General features: G+C 35.3%; 1 protein-coding gene across 1 annotated transcript; it reads left to right on the forward strand.

The window, feature by feature from the left end:
* Nucleotides 1-950: 950 nt before the first annotated feature.
* LOC107188768 (translocation protein SEC62) lies at nt 951-2951 on the forward strand. Its single transcript, XM_015577124.1, has 5 exons — nt 951-986; nt 1548-1991; nt 2106-2453; nt 2519-2622; nt 2708-2951. Exons 1-5 carry the CDS (start codon nt 951-953, stop codon nt 2877-2879), a joined length of 1104 nt encoding a protein of 367 aa, XP_015432610.1. The 3' UTR covers nt 2880-2951.
* Nucleotides 2952-18204: the final 15253 nt, after the last annotated feature.

The raw sequence follows: 18204 nt of genomic DNA on the forward strand, positions 1-18204 counted from the left end.
TTGCGTTTAGTTTAAATTATTTCGTATTAATAGCATTAGTTTATTAAGGCTATAGTCAATAGTAGAGTCAATATTAGAATATTACGATAATATTAGTTCTAAGCTGAAGAACGAAAACAACCGACGAGGGAACTTAGTTTTTATAGGTTTAGGCTCAAGAAAGAAGTCATCCGTCGAGGGATTTTAGTAGCGATAGCATTAGATAATTAACATTTAAGTTATTTATAAGGTTTATTGTGAAAGGTGGATAGATGCAGAACTTGTGATTCCATCTATCTGTCTTGGGCCTCCACTCGCAGCAACCTCCTCGTGGTGAGGCCCGGGCAATCGGTATTGTCTTCGGTAAAGTATTGTAAAACGAAGATAATATCGAGCTAATGGCTGCAAACTTGGCATTTATTTCGTAACAGCATGTTCTATGTTACAGCGGACTTTCAAGGCGAAGGTAGTTATATATATAAATAAATGTATATATACATTTTAAAGTATGTATATATAGGACAATATTCCTGGAATTCTGGCCCTCTATAACCCCGAAGGCTACAATAAACGAGCGCCTACCATATGATGTATTACCTGACCTTTATGCAACAATATTTCGTTTGCTCCTCGTTAATAGGTTGTTATTGAGATATCTGACTATTGATTATTGTAAAACAGATCAGGAGCAATTTTTTGGTTCCATAATATTTGTGTAAAAAGGCCATTTACTACCTATTTTCTTAACAACAAATTTTTGCCTTTTCTTTTGCGAATATCTCATTAACTATTAACGGTGTTGTGGGAGCAATTTCAGATTCAGAAGGAGCAAATTGGGAGCAATTTTTTGAGATATAAATCGTTAAGAAACTATTTTCCGGTTAATGCTACGCAGAAGCACATGCTACGTTGTTGCTTCTGCTAATAAGTAGATAAGCTTGAGTGCGCAAGCGTGGAACGGAATTTACAACATGGCGGAACGTAGGAAAAGCAGGAAGCGCAAAGATGTAAGCATCGCATATGGCTGTAATTATTGCAATATTAGTAACCGTGTATATGTGCTGCTTTATTTATTTTGTGACTAGACATATAGTACTTGTTTTTGTGTTACGTTAACATAATTTTATTTATCTGAAATCCGTGTCAGTGTGAAGTGTTTCAACGGAGCCCGACGGATGACGTAGCAAACTTATCAGTCATTCATTCTGTACACAGTTTTGAAATTGATCTGAATTGTACAAATAAGTGCATGTTTTATAAATTACTTTATTTTCTTATTCACGAATACTTAGCACTTCCATTAAAAGCTTGTTCTCTGCAAAAAAAATTCTACGGTAGTTTCAATGACATTCCGGTATATGTCGACTCACCATCTGTATCATCGAAATTTATACTATTCAGTTTTCTTTTTTTCAACGGAATGCAACACATCGTAGTTTATTTGAAAACATGTCATAACAGTGACAAATTTAATCTTAGTAGCTTTATGTTAATTTTGTAGGGTTAATACGTATTATGTGTAATTTTGATTGAAATGTCAAATGTGATGTTTATATTGTCTATTACAGGAAGTGGCAAATATAGATCATGAAGTTGTTCAAGACAAACCATCTAAAGATGAGTATGCAGTAGCTAAATGGATCCGTAATAATGTGCCATCAAAGAAAACAAAATTTGACAGAAACCACAATGTTGAGTATTTCACTGGTAGTCGTGCAGTGGATGCTCTCTTGGAGAATTCACCATGGAGTAAATCCAAATTTGAAACACGTGAGCAGGTTACAGAATTTCTGGATTTGATGTTAAGACATAAGTTCTTTCATAGAGCAAAAAAAGTAGTAATTTCTGAAGAAGAACTATGTAAAATACGTGGAATAAAAAAGAAAGTTAAAGATCCCAAGAAAGATAAAAAATCCACTGAGAAAGAAAAAGAATATTCTAAAGACAACAAAGATGCAACAGGTGGAAAAGATGGTGAAGATAAAGTAGAAGAGAAAAAGAAAAAACCAAAAGTGAGTTGTAAGGAATGATGTAAATATTTCCAGTATTCATAAAATAATATAGATATTATCCAATATGAAGAATAACAGGATACAAAACAATTTAAAATGAATCAATTAATTTAGGTACGCCTGGAAATGCATATGGATCAATATTTTGTTGACTGCAATGATGCTTATGTTTGGATATATGAACCAATCCCAGTGTACTATTGGTTCTTTGGAACCCTTGTAGTATTAGGTGCAATCGGTGTTTGTCTCTTCCCATTGTGGCCATCAACAATTCGTGTTGGTGTATATTATATTAGTGTTGCAGCTGCAGGATTCCTTTTATTTATTCTGGCATTAGCAATTATTAGACTGATTGTATTCTGTCTTCTTTGGGTTCCAACACTGGGCCGATGTCATCTTTGGCTTTTACCAAATTTAACAGCAGATGTTGGATTCTTTGCTTCATTTTGGCCACTTTATCAAGTTTGTATTTTTTTTAAATTCTTTCGTATTTCTATGGAATAAATTGTACGTAAATTTATTTTTAGTATGATTATTATGGTTCAACATCGGAAACTGACAAGAAGCTTAGTAAAAAGAAAAGAAAGAAAGAAAAAGATTTCGATTCTGATGAGACATCTTTATTGAATTCGTATGTTAAAATTTTAAATAATGCAACGTAATATTTTACTAAAACATCACAGTAACAGTATACTGATAATTTTTTCCGTTTGCAGAGATGAGAAATCTAGTATAAAAGAATTACATATGGAATATACACAGATTGAAGAAATCTCACCTAGTGAAGATAAAAAACTTCCTACGCCCGAGTTGGTAGAGGGTGAGGAAGGTAGTGAAAGTTCGGAAAGTGAAAAATCTAATACAGGCCGGGATTTTGTGATGCTTTAAAACAGAAACTTTTCGTAATAAATAGTTTTCCTTTATTTATCACAAATGCCGTGTCAATTGATCTTTAATTTTTACTATTTTAATTAAATAGTACAAGAGATCGATGAATATGATACAGCATTTATGTTAACTTTTAAAGACGTCCGTCGTTAATATTGCTCACGGCAAAAAACAAAAAAGCGGTTCAACAATTTAGCAAACTTAATCTGCTTACTGCTTATGCCAGTATATTTGCATTTTTTGCATTTAGAATGTTAGAATCAAGTGATCAAGGAAATTATATTCACATATATTTTACAGAAAAAAGATTTTTGTAAACTACGGTATAAGAGTACCATCTCCGAGATTCCAATATTAATACATATTTTCGTTTAATTCATTACCAATCGATATTCATTTAGGTATTAACATGGTACTTCTAAGATTTATTGTGTCAAAACGTATAATTACGTTAATATAGGTGTCTGAAACCTTCCTGCATCCATTGTGAGTTGTTTTTATCCATTTGTATTGTATGATACAATCTTTCATTATAAAGAAATATCAAATTTCAGTACATGGTTTCCTCAGGTTTTTTGAGTGTACAGAACCGGATAAATAGAATCTTTACGAACAGATCTACCATTGTTTCTAACGTTTGTTATTTTATCTACAAGTTCCTCATTGCGGTTAATATTTTACAAATTGAATACCACAAATTGTAATTTATATTTTTGTGTAGAAACTCCAACGATAATACTTATGATTGTAATTATTATTATATTATAAACATTAGTACCGAATAACATTTTTATCATTTTACGCACACGGGTCATAATTTTACCCTATATTGAAATAAATGGTAAGAAGTATTCGTCTACTATTTTATACTACTTATCGAAAAATAGTTACAATTTTATAAGTGCACAAAGTGTAGCACTTACAATTATAAATTAGAAACAAGTTTCCCAATAGTACTAATCTTGTGGTCCTCCTCTTTTTTCCGTTTTAAACTCAGTTAACCAAATTAAAATTTTTAAGAACATCAGCTAATATTCCATCTTGATTTGACCGAAATTGCTGTTCTGGTGTGTTATTTAAATTTCAGCATTTGTTACTGTTTTGCTATGTATAACGTACAACTTTTAAAGTTACTTCTGTAACCACAGAAAACATGGTAGTTTTATTGGCGTGGTCGCAATGCTTACGGTACGCAATTATTAAGATTATTCTTAAAAGTCATTCAGCCGTTTGCAAAAAATTTCTTTTCAAGGTGTAATATTTTAGTATACTTTCTTAATATATGTTTCGATAAAAATTGTGCAAATATTGATTGTCAATTGTAAACATTGGAAGTTATATATTAACGAAATGACTGTTATTTGTATTGTAATCATTAAAAAAACATTTATGATAGTTCAATAGAATCCTAATTATTTATAGGTTGTGGCTTTTGACTAAGGAAGAAACTATTACAGAACATTTTATTGCTTTCCATGACCTACACTAAAAGATTTCTTTAGTACGTCGATCAATTGACGTATTCTTTTTATTTTATTATAATGCAACTATTTCAACCTTATTTTTTTTTATAAATTGTTTATTGTAGAGAGTATGCACGAGAAAAATAATTAATTCGTAATACGGTTACGGACCCTTTATAATGATTAGGTGAATTCTTAGCTCGCTCGTTATAGGTCAGTGGAGATAGAGAACATGGTATGAACCACGAGAAGTCATGGTTTATTGCCCAGGTAAAGAATTCCAGTTCGCCCAATCGCCACAGCAAATAAACGTGTCATAAACCCGGTGTTGCGGAAGGGCAAGACAAAAATTACTTTTCACAATCTTCGAGGACCCAGTCATAATGACGAGTCATTACAAGAGAGGAGTCAGGGCCTGGGGGAAGTTCCATGTCAGTGCCAGAATTCCGTTCATCGCCATGCCCAGCCCAGGACAGGTATATACCGTTGCACCCTCTTTTTACAAAAAGTACGCTGAGAGCTGAGGGCACAATAGAATGGCGATTGCGGTGCTTTCGGAAATAGAGGATAACTCAGAAAGAACTTAAGGTTGCATTGAAATCACTGACAATATTTCCTTCAATAGAAAATTCTACCGATCTGTTAACAATGATAATTTCCATAAACATTCACATTATATGTACATAATACTTTCACGGCCGCTGTCAGGTACACGTGATTTTGTTCTCTCAACGGTTATCGGTGGATGGCATCACGTGGATGTGTTAATATTCAATTTTAATTAATCAATATTCTACTATATTAATATTATTAATTAAAATGATATCTATAATATAATAATAAATTTATATAAAATTATAAAACATCGGCGTGTAAATTTATTTAAAAAGAATTTTTTTTGTGATTTTTGCAGGAAACTGCATATTGTGGTAGCAATATATTGTTATAATTCTGTAACATTAACACGTGATAATGTAAAATTCGTAACAATATTAAAGTCAGTAGATCCGTAAAAAATATCGGATATTCGATTTCAATACATATACGGCGATCTTGATTCGAGTTTGCCGTTAATATCTGCGAGTTCAAATATCTGCGTATAAAAAAAATTGGCCTTTGAAATTATATTTTATTGCGTTCGTCCCAGCCGTTCAGGGCTACGGGGATCGTTGATCCTGTTCTTTAAATGTTTTCCAGGAAACTCGTTTCCATTTATCGTTTTGCCGCGAATTAATTACGTTACGTCATATACTGGTAAATTCTTTTGGAATGTCGCCGAACCGGCAATAGCTTTTCCTATTACTAGGAAGTATTCTGCGCGCGGATGCACGAACTTATTCGAGCCTTCTCTCATGACCGAGCACGACAATTTGTTTGTCGTGAAGAACAATTATTTGGAAACAATACAAACAAACCCATTTCAAAATTAATACATGTACATACGTATACGATCGTAGAAAATTTTCGTCCTACATTTACACAAATAAATGAGGATTTACTGATTTTTGTTCGCTTGAATAAGAATAAAAAATACCAGAGTAACGAAAGAAGCCACTACGAACGATTATTCTGGCAACGAAACGTGCAATAATTTAACCCATAACAAAATTGAAGACACGTAACAATTAACCATCTCATACCTATTTATTCATATCCTAAAAAAATAACTGATCCTTCTGCCGCGATAATTACAATCAGTGTATATTACATATAAATTTCGAAAAAATTCATATTCATCGTTAACTAAATAAAAGCGGATTTATAGCCCGAAGTGCAAACCATGAAAAAATATCGGGGAAAAATATCTGGAGCTTAGTTTATCATACGATGAAGTATATAAAACGACGCAGGAAATACTTCGAAGAGCTCTGGCAAAGCATTTTACAGTACAACAAAACCTATATACGATCGCATTGCATTAGCATCGTTGACCCAAGCACAGACGGAGTAGCTCCGACAGAATCAAATTGAAAATTGATCCCGTCGAGGAGGTTACACGACCATTCCGTTTCCTCGGCATAATGCTAATGAGCATTTAACATCGCGCTTTTTATCAAGGTACCCGTAAGTTTACCGTTAAAGCTGCTTAAGTGTTACGTTTGCCTCGCGTCTTTCCCACGAACAGCATATTAAAAACTTTAATTGCTCGAGTGGAACTCCGTGGGACTAATGAAGTCGCAAATATTTATAGAAACGAGAAGAAAATAAAAAGAAACAACCCCAAGCTTTTCTAACTGTCCTTCGTCCCCGAGTCGCATATTCTCGCTAGTCGGTTCGGTGTGTCTCCATACAAGGAAATTCAATTAAAAACCATCATAACGTGTCACATTTTCTGTTTTTTCATAAGGAAGACAATTTTAAAGCTCAAAACGCTCTCAACTAATCCCATATTACCAAAACCGTGTTTATATTTGCTTTTTGTATTAAATATATGTTTCGATTCTATTATCCTCTTTGAACATTTCAAAAATATTGATTCTCATAACATTAGTTATGACCTTGGTGTTTCTTACAAAAACTTGTGAATTTATCAGCCGTTTTTCCTCCGTTAATAATTAATTCCCCAAATAATCACCTTTTAGGTTACCGATAAATTGTTATTTAACTTCTTAAATCAAGTTTCTCGTGGACTTATCAAATTATTCTTCTGATTCACTTACCAAATTATTCCTTCGGTTTCACTTGGACTTGCCGCACTACTCCCCTAATTTATTTTGACTTGTCACATTACTTCCTTGTTACATACGCCTATTTTCAAATATTTTCGTATCTTTGAATTTAACAGGTCGTTCCCCTTTCAACGATGTCGTATTAAAGTACTCCCGTTTAGCCGCCAGATGGCATCGAAATCTGAAAATCCAACAAAAACGGACTTATCATGTCTCCCCTCCCCCGCGCCGTCGTGGTCTCTTCAATTCATTCGCGCGAACGAGCCACTTACAATTAGTTGAAGAAGAGAAACTTTTTCCCCTTGAACGAAACACCACACCAGAGTCATGCATGGATTTTTCCGCGGCCGGAGTGGCGGATTCATAGGCTGGCCGGTCGCGGAGCAAAGGGTCGCGTCATGAAGGCAAAGTTAACGGCCCATAATTCATAGCCGACATACAATAAATATCGTTACTCCATCGTGAACGCACGCAGACACACGCTACTCGCCGGTCCTGCGCGCGCACGTACATGTGTATACACCCTCCTCCGCCGTATAATACGCGCCTAAGGATTTAAACGTTTCACGACTCCGCACGGACTTTCCCTGATATTACGTGGCGAGCTTTCGTCCTTGACGGCGGAAATAAAAGTTTCCTTTAACAATGCGCGTCCGCGCACACGCAGGAATAAAATAATAGTTTTGAACCTTTTAGACGACTCTTCTCAACCCCTCGCCGTTGCCACGTAAATATACTCGCGGTTTCTCTAACTCGCGAGATATGTATTCTTCGTTCATTTACATATCCTGTTCGATTTATTGTAATATTATTTACCGAAACTTTTAAAATAAAAAGTGTATTTCTGTACTTTTTTTTTTAGTTGTTCCGTGAACTGGTTTGAGCTTTCTTTTACGCTTTGTAATCTTTCGAACGTGTAATTTCGAAATTATGTATGGAAACATAAATGTTGCGTCACTTTCTTGCATTTATGGGTAAATATTGAATGTGTTATGTATATCGATGGCGTGAGATTCGAGAAAAGAGAAGAGGTAGATTTTATATGTATTGAATGGATTTAGAGATGCTTTCACGCTTCGGGTCATTGAACTTACGGAATGGTATCCTTGAGTCAGCCTCGGAGGTACCTCAATGAAATGTGAATAATAATGCATAGTTTGTTAAGTGTTTAACACATTTTTAAGGAAATTATCTTTCATGTTTGTTCTATTCACTGAGTGTATAATAATATAATTTTCTAACTTTTTACAGGAATATCCGATGATGAATAGCGATGAATGTCATGTCACTTTATCGAAATATTTAAGTTCAAAAGTAGTATTTTTTTTAATACGTTGAATTTGTATTCGATTGGTTACGAATGAAAATAAAAAGTAATGTTTTCCGTATAAATTATTTATACGGATTTCATTACGACTATAAAAAGGTGTAATTTTCAAATTTCAAGTCTCCAAAAATAAAGATTTAGATCTTCGAAATGAATTGTGATCTTTTATGTAAATTAAAGTTGACATGTATGAAAGTAAAGAGTATTTTTTAAAATACTATTTTCAATGTAATAGTAAACTCAGTATTATTTATATAAAACTATGGTTTTACAGGAAACTAAATTTTATACACTTACAACCAATAAATTCTAAATTTACAGGTCCCATATATTTTACACCAATTATTTAATATCAAATAAAATCGTGTAAAATTTTACCAGTGGTTTTGAAGTACGATAAATCGTATAAAAACCCACCACAAAAAGTCAAGAATAGTTATCGTGACGCAAATTTTCACCCTACGTACTTCAAATATATATGTCCTCTTGAAAGGGTGGGTCTCGAAGCAGCCGAAAATAAGTTGGATATAAAGGACGAGACACGGAGAGAGGAACCCAAAATAAGAGGAATAAAAAATATCCTACATGGCCGACCATCGCGGTTTGCGGTTACAATGTGCAACGAAAAAAGAATTCTTCGTTTCGTCCTTCTCCCTCCTCTTCTTCCTTCGCGTCTCTCGATCCTTCGCCTCGATCCTTCGCCCTTCTCCCGTCTCCGTTCGTTCATTTCGCTAAGGGACTACGAATGTGTGTGTACACAGTCGGATTTATATTCAAATGAATCGTCGTGGAAGGGTCGACTTATCAACGTATCAAACCCGACGGAGCGAAGGATAGACGAGGGGGTGAGTCGCGAAAGAATGCTGGCTCGTTGATCGATCGCAGCTATCGCTCGAGAGAATTTTTATTAATTACTTCGACAACTTGTTTCTTAATAATTAATTTCCGAACGAAGGATATAAACACGCGGCCTTGCAATGAAACATTCGACGTGGACGTGACCGATTCATCGATCATTCGTCGTCTGGTCACTCAATCAAGTACTGATTAACTCGTTGGTAGATTTGAGGAATTTGGCTAATAAAAAGAAAGAAATATTTGTTTGGCTCTTCAAAGTAAATCATACATTTGATTTTTACAATTAGTATAATTTTAAGGGTTGTAGAAACTCTAACTGGAACTCTTTTACCTACTTTCGATAAATTAACTTTTAATAAAATGTTTACTATAATTCTGTAGAAAGAATATTTCAATTACTAATGCTGATTATCTGTTAGCAGTAGTTTTAGAGATAAATGACTGGAGATGTTAAAATGAGGGTAATTACATAATACAAATCCTAAGGATTGTTAGACATTTTATTAACATGGGAACGACTATAATATTTTTTTTTATTCTTGCTGCTGTCGATAACAAAGTTTTGTTTGACTCGGTTTACGTAACATAGATAAAAGCACATGTACAAATGAAATAAACGCACTCGATGACATTCATCTTCAACACTCTTTATGATTCTTATCTAGTGACACAATTCACTTAATACATGAAACTTACTCTAATCTACCTTACGTACTCAGTCCCTACTTTAGCATTTCTATTTCTACAATGTTTCGAAAAAAAAAAAGAAATATATATAAATCGTTTATAAGTAATCGTCTCGCTTCACAACATTAACTCTCTTTGCGCACGCGAATCCAAAAAGAGGAAGGAAAAAACCAGCCCAGCACTATGCATATAAAATCGTGCATCATGGACGTCGTATGTATGTACGTCGATTGCGTGAGTACACGGTTGGAAACGGATGATTACTGTTTTTAAATATTACGCTTGTGAATAATGATCGTTTCGCGGGCTGCGCAACGTCCAAAAGTTTTTCGAGGGGGCGCAATTATCGGCGGTAGAACGATTTCCTTCGTTTCACGCCGGTACATGACTTTATTTAGCTTTAGTTTGTCGAAACCGGTTGCAAGCGACTTCTCGTCTCTCTTACGGCAACACCCGAGAGTTCAGTACTCCGCATCATTTAGGGTTCCTCGGGTGGAGGAAGGAATTTCGCGTTCACCGTGCCCCGCAGCTTCTTCCACGCCGTGTGTCGGGAGTAATCCTCTGGCACGGAGACTTCGAGACAATTCGATTTACAAGCACTGATTCATCGAACCTCATTTTTGGATATTTAATATTATTTTCAAATGTGACCAACAGGTAGCAATTTTCTTTTTGGTGAGACTTAACAAGAATACAAAATATAATCCTTTAGTACGTAGACTTTGAAATAATTCAATCTAGCTGATTCATCGAATCTCATTTTTAGCTATTTAATATTATTTTCAAATGTGACCAACAGGTAGAAATTCCCTTCTCGGCGAGAATTATTAAAGAAAATGTGTTAATAAGAAAAATTGATTTTTCACAGAATTCGAAGGCCTTATTTCGTTTAAAAAACATTTTATAATGAATATTCATTTGGGTTACTAGAAATGTTAATTGTTAGAAGAATATCATTTCACAACTGTACTTTTTAAGATATGTAGTACTAATTCGAAATATTCTTATTATATAAAGTATTACAAGTTACCCCTGCAATTTTGAAAGAAACATCTTGAGTGAATCATCGTAAATGGGGTATCTTTTTAAAATAATAATTCCAGTTCTTCTATTTCGTTTGAAAAATACAATATGGAACTCTGACAGAACACAGAATGTGAATAAATATATGTATAAGCCTTCTACACGACACAACAGAGAAACTGATTTCTATGATATTACTATAACTGCAAAGCATCGAGCGTATTACGCAGTCAACTACAAAAAAACAAAAATACAATTAGATTATTATCAGAAACCACAGCAATATTCCTAAATTGTCAACCGAAAACGGTTACACAGAGTATGAAAATCGATAAATTAGTCCCAAAATGTAATTCTTAGTCGTTATAATTCGAATAAGTTATAATTGTACGGTCCGCGAACGTTCGAGAGCTTGATGTATCGGAGATTGATCCTCAAGTGCAAAGTAATTCGGTCAGGGCCGTCATACGACTCGATCTTCCGCTTTTTGCCGTTAACGAGTCCTGTCATAATTGCCCTTTTTTCCTCTCCATTCGGCCGAGGTTGTAATTTACATTCCGTCGGTTGGTCGATGTACCAGAAGGAAAGTGGTTCACCGTGCTTCGCGTTAGATTCGAGCGTGGGCAGCTTGCGTCATTAAACGTAACTTACCAGTACGAGAATGACTTTGGCTTTAGCGGAGAAAGTGACCGGGTGTGGCCACTGCGGAGGGAGACATTGTACATTGTACGGATTTGTGTACGATGGATTTTCGCTCTGTTCGGTACTCGACGACATCTATTGTTCCATGAACTTTTTTTTCTCCTTTCTACATACATACACACGCCCGAACGGTTAGAACGCTCGTCGACGACAAAAGTGTTCTCGCGGTCCTCAACCCGTATCGATCGTAAATCTGCTCGGTAATTAATTCTCGAATACTGGAATTTGGACTTACGGGTCTGAAATAAAATTAGCCAACCAGAATGTGATCGACTCGTTGGTTTTTCTAGTCGTCGAGAACGTGACCGACTCGTTGATTGGATTCTTTTTATTATGCTAACGACTGGGAACTTCGAGACAATTTTGTAGTGCTTAGAGTCATTAAAAATACTGTTTTGTTGTCAACAGAGTCTATAAGTGTTTATGATTTTAGTCAATTTTGAGTAGATTTTAAGTAGACTTTAAGTAAATTTATGTAAATACCAAGTAAATTTGAAGTAAAATCTTGACGAGAATTTAAGTAAATTTTAAGTAAATTTCAAGTAAGTAAACTTTAAATACATTTTAAGTTAGTTTTGAGTAAATTTTAGGTAAATTTTAACCAAATCAATGTAATGTAAATTCCATTAGTTCTTTTACCTTTGAGGACTTCAATATACGCATAATTTACATGTATTAGAATTAATGGACTGTGAATGTTTACGAAAATGCACAGTTTCAGACGCCAATTTATCAAAATGATAATTGGACAAAAATTTATTTCCTGTGCCAAATGTTCTATTTAATTTTATTCTAAGACTCATTTACACATTAGATATAATAAAATGTTAATACATCGTTGATTAGAATTTTGTTAATACTGAATGTATTGTGATGCACTGCATTCTTTTTTTTATAATATGTAAACAGAATAAATTCATATTAATAGGCCACAGAAATGAAACTTTACATTACACGTAGACTAATATCTTAATATATGATTGTAACAAATATAAATAGTATTTTGACGGATAATTATATATCTTAACATTGTTCTATTCGAGATAAATTCATTCCTCTTTTCCAGAAGTAGATGAATCGTCATGCCTTTATTGACTTCACCGATCTGCGCCTCGGATAACGAGGGGGGCACGTCGAGCATATCCATGTTCGAAACGGAACAAGAAGAACCGTCTTCTTCGCAAGAACACTGCAAACATTCGTTCCAAATTCGGCGGGTTTAATATTTATGTTTCCTGCTCGAGCCTGTTTGTCGGCGGCGTTGTTACGGGATACGTGAAAAAAAGAACGAGACGCATACGATGGACCATCGAAAAACTTCAACGAGAACCGAAAGACGAGAACCATTCATGTATGTACATTCACGAGCAAACTCGGCTTCCACTAAGGGAAAAAGTAACGTAGGGGAAGGAACTACCATTTGGTTTCGGGAATTATTGAAATGTATGTCAAATTAACATTCGATGTAACCTTTATTTCAGTACTTGAACTCAATTTACCAAGTGGAAGGAGGCCCTTCTCCTACGTCAGTTTTTCCCTAGCAGAAGCCGAGTTTGCTCGTGAGGGTACACACGGCACAAGGTTAGTTCTACGCCAAAATTCAACATGCTGGTTAAAATCGGATCGAGTTGTTCGAATACGAATTGGTATTCAATGCATTTGCAAGTGATTCTTCAATTTTTAATCGATTCTTAAACCTCTACTTATCGAGTTCGAGCAATTTGTGATTAACAGAAAATTGTGTATAATGCTTTGAATGTTTCTAAATATCGAAGCTCTTACGATGTTTCGAATAACGTTTGTTACGGTAGAGCCACGAAATTTATAGGAAATTATAATCGATCAACTTGGTTTTGGAGAAACTCGCGCTAACCCACAAGACCCATCAAAATGGCGGATTCCAGATTTCGTATTGTACAATCACCAAAACCATGGGTATAGTTGCCTTCGTTGGAATTTGTATTAACCTGTAATTTATCATATCATACCACAGTATTCTAAATTGTATTATATATTATATATCCTACTATATTATGCAATTTAATTCTCAACGCTCTTAGGCAGTTCTGGCATTACTCCTCTAGGTATGACGTCATGTACACTTTGGAGTCACGCACGCATACCTATATCTGTATCTTTTAAATTCTATTTCATCTTTTCACCACCAGGTGGCGCATCATCTTATTGGTGTACCACTCCTTACTGGTCAAAAAGTTCAATATATAATAATAATATAGAAAAAAATAAATAATAAACATAAAGAAAATAGAATATTTTTTAAAATCGTAAATTAATTGTTAGTTTACATTTGAAGGTCAATCTTCGTTCGTGTCACGTTGTATAATTTCTTTTCAGATACAAAAAGGAATTGTGTTACACAGGGTTATAGGAATAACAGGAACGGTAAGAGTGTGTATCGAAATTTCATGCTTTCTGATCGTCTGACGGTCCCAATCGACGGGAAACATTGTCACGGGAGGAGGCGGGAGATGTAAGGCATGTTCGTACTCGCTATCGGAGGAAGCTGAATTCCCGAACACCGAACGTGCAAACGGTTTGTCCGGTTTTCGAGGCAGCAGGGAGTTCATCGAACCTCGGTTGCAAAGGATCGATCGCAGTGTACAGCTACCGAACGTGTCGTATGTGCGCAAACGATCATTGATCTGTGACGCGAGGGGAGAGGGGACCGCCTACGTGTTATCTAGCCAAAACGGTCCCGCGTCAAATGAGACGCGATGCCACGGATCTAGAAAGGAAACACTCCGTTGTTATCACTTTCACCGGCGCGCGGATAATATTATAACCGATTTCTGGGCCAAGGTACATAATTTCTACCACTCTCTCGTCCTACCAGATGGACTTTCGTGATGAGTTCGCTCATTGTCTAGGCGAAGCATTTCAGTGATCGTTCGAACGATAAATCATCTGTTCATTTACGTAACGAAATTAATCTTACGTTTTATGAATCTGCATGTTTTCTAGAATAGTAGCTGTATTTGAATAACAGATTGCATTGAAACTACGTTGGATATACTAATAAGTGATTCGCTATTTCTTCTTAGTAGACCGGTAACGTTGTTTAAATTTAAACCATCTTCTACGCTTTTCTGTTTTCAAAATGGCCACGAACAGTGAAGGCAAATATCGTTGAAATGGCATTGGCTTCTGATTTCCACAAGAATAAGTATTGAATATGACGAAGTATAGTGGATTATTTATTGGTGCATCTAATATTTTTTTAGGATAATTCAGATTAGTGTTGCTGTATTGTATAGCGATAATATTGTCTTCTTCATTAATGGGTATAAAATGTTTTTAGTTATAGATTATTGGTTCATTTTTATGAATTGATGTTTGAAATAATAAAATATTTCAAATACCTCGTTACTTATCTCACTAAGTTAGTGAAAAACACAAATTATAATTATATATATATTGCTTACGTAGTATTCGTGGTTTACAATTTCAAGCACAGAGTTTAATATTACCTAACGAAATTGCGAGTTTTGACAGTGAAATTATACAGGTACGTGCCGATCTTGAATTTAACAGATATGTGCCGAAATTGTTTCGTAAAATGTTAATAAGATAGAAAATCTTATAATTAAGAGTGGAATATCAAAGGAATGTTTTAATAGAAAGTATTGGGAGGGAAATTATACTTACACGTTTTCATTTTCGATTATCTGATGCGTGTCGAAATTCTTTCGTAAAACATTAATAAGACAGAAAGTCGCATAATTAAGAGTGTAATATCAACGTAACGTCACAGGTGACATGAAATAATGGCCCAAGATACGGGCGAACAAAGAACTTTATTAATAGACAACACGAAATCCATGATGCTACCGGTATCCCGTAACGCCAAAACTCCATTAATTTTACCGTCGTCGAGCAACAAATTGCGTCTGGTTAAACGATTATTTATCCTCGGTCCACAATCAATCCAGAAACAAATCGTAAACCGGTGTCAAATTATTCCTCTGGAAGATAAGACGACTTACCATTTAAACGAGCATTCGTAAATAATTTTATTCAAGCGATTCCCAGGCCTGTCTCGGCGCGAGGCATACACGAACTGCGTGCGTTCGAGCAAAGTTATCCGTTCGCAATGTCTCCTCGGGGCCAGGTCAGGATCCTCTCTTCTCTTTCGTTATTATTATTCCATTCCACCTACAGAAAGTAATTCCGCGGGGATGTTTCCGATGTCTCATTGCTCAAAGTCTAAAGAAGCTTGTTAAACGTTTCTTCAATCAATCCTCATCCACCGGGCCTCTTTCCTCCACCTTTTGCCTTCCCCTCTTTCCCACTCATCCTCCCTCCATCGCGCGGTCGAGACGGACCTGGGGCCATTGTTAAAACCTTTTTCGAGGTTATTACACGTACGATATGTAAATGCGTCGCCGGGTCCGGTCTTCGACGTCGAAGGACCAGCTCCTCCTCCTCCTCCTTCTCCTTCTCTTTTTGTTTCTCTCATTCCGATCCTACTCGCTATTTCTCTTTTATTCTACACCGTTCCTTCTCTCATCGTTGGCAGGGGCGGATAAGATTGGGAAACGTCTCGGCGAAATAGAATCGTCCGGAATAATTACGAATTAATTGGAATTCGTTGAAAGCATACTGTTTTCGACGAAAGTCGGAGAGTGGGGGAAGCAATCGACCGGGGGGACTTTCTGTCGTTATGTGTCCTCTTTTTGTCACCTGAGAATGCGATTGTTCAGAAATTTATGAGAATTCACCGTTTCAGACAATGATTTATCCAAATTAAAATTGCACGAAAATTGATTTCTTGTGCCAAATGTTTTATTACGTGGATGATAACGTATAAGTACGGTGATCGACGAAAATCAGGGAATAAAACAATTGACCGGGGATTTTATGTCATCTTTCCTTTTTTTGTCACTTGGTAATGTCATTTTTCGAATGAAATACACGGAATTTTGAAGTACTATTTTTTTATCAATAGAGTTTGTAAGTGATTATAATTTTTATTTTATTCGTTTGAATACTTTCGGGTGATTCAACTCACGCGTGATTAATATTAGAATTAATGGACTATGAATGTTTATAAAATTTGTCTTCTTGTGTCAACTGGAAATGTTATTGTTCGAATGAAATTCACGGAACTTTGAAGTGTTTAACTTGCAGGAAGACGAAAAATTGACACGAAATCGACATAAATTAATAATGTATTAAGTTACATTCATTGAAATGATTGTATTTATGAACTTTTGGTGGTAACTGTACGTTACTCGATGCATCAATATTTTTTCGTGGTATATATTCAGCAGGTCTCTTCATCAGGTTTCGAGTTATTGACGAGTGTTCGCCAGAATGAAGGTATTTAAGGCTAATCGCTGATCGTTTACTAATCAGCGAACCAGTTTAAAATATATTTCAATAAATTAAAGATCATAATGAGTATTTATTCAAAAAACGTTCCTAGCGGTACTCCATCGTGTATAGTATTTATGTGTATGTATGGTGTTTTAACTGTAAAAGTCATACCGGTGCATTGGAAATATAAAGTCCCAGTGATTGGTAATAAGTGGGTAACTGTTTTGGGCATACATTAGAGTTTTTCTATTTTGCTAATGTGCAATAGCAATCGGTTTTATAACAGGCATGCTATATGCAATTCTTATACTTTAATTTTGTCTGATATAAATTTTAATATTTATTTATAATCACATCTTGTTCATAGAAATATAGCTCGTAAATTATTCAAACGAATTTTAATTAGTGAAAAACAGTTTGCTAATTTTCTTACTCGAACCAGGTAATACTTAACTCCCAAACGAATTACTTGAGTTTATTCAATAGAAATATTAACAAAATAAGATGTACCTACGTCCTTACAGAATTAATTACTTCAACTCTTAAGAAACACAAACTTAATATATTTCTCCTTTACTACATTGTCACAGGTATGTTTATTTTATAATCAACAATTTCACTCCAAGGCTTTTTACAGATAGAATCGCAGCGAAATTAATCTTTAAAATTAACTTACATTTCTGTTACCACCTGTCTCACTATTATTTGACACTTTTCGATATATGATATATTCTTATCCAAAGTAGCCATTTCTACTTTTTTTCACCCAAATTGGCAGTTTCTATAGATACATTACATTCTCCATTTGAAATATCCTAATAATATTTACGTTGTTTGTATACAAAATTCTATACAAAAATTTAATATAAATCTCAAAGAAGTAACACGTCTGTGTACAAGATCTATGCAACTCGCGTGTCTAGTCACCGATCTCCTCGTTCCCGAAATTCGTCGAGAAAAAGGAAAATCCTCTTCTTAGAATCGCGTGGATCCGCTCCTGTTGTGTGCCACTACCACTTCACGGCATCGTCATCACCATCTTTCCCCGACTCCTCCGTAACGGATAGGCTTCACCTCCAGAACGGAACTCCAGTCTGCTTCCAGTTTCTCCCTGGAGAATGGCTCGTTCGCTTAGTCGGAGTCTGGCTCTCCTAACACGCGCTTCGTCGGCCACTCCGTTGACCTTATCCCACCGAGGTGCCGCTTCATGATTTGACAGAGAGAATATTCCACGACGTCGACGACCACACGAGACACGT

The sequence above is a fragment of the Dufourea novaeangliae genome, unplaced genomic scaffold, assembly GCF_001272555.1.
Source record: "Dufourea novaeangliae isolate 0120121106 unplaced genomic scaffold, ASM127255v1 scaffold108, whole genome shotgun sequence".
Classification (NCBI taxonomy): domain Eukaryota; kingdom Metazoa; phylum Arthropoda; class Insecta; order Hymenoptera; family Halictidae; genus Dufourea; species Dufourea novaeangliae.

Excerpts from the sequence above, each read along its gene's own strand:
- LOC107188768 (XM_015577124.1), top strand. The coding sequence starts at position 951 with ATGGCGGAACGTAGGAAAAGCAGGAAGCGCAAAGAT. Across the intron at positions 987-1,547 it reads AAAGCAGGAAGCGCAAAGAT|GAAGTGGCAAATATAGATCA; the intron begins GTAAGCATCGCA and ends TGTCTATTACAG. Across the intron at positions 2,454-2,518 it reads CATTTTGGCCACTTTATCAA|TATGATTATTATGGTTCAAC; the intron begins GTTTGTATTTTT and ends ATTTATTTTTAG.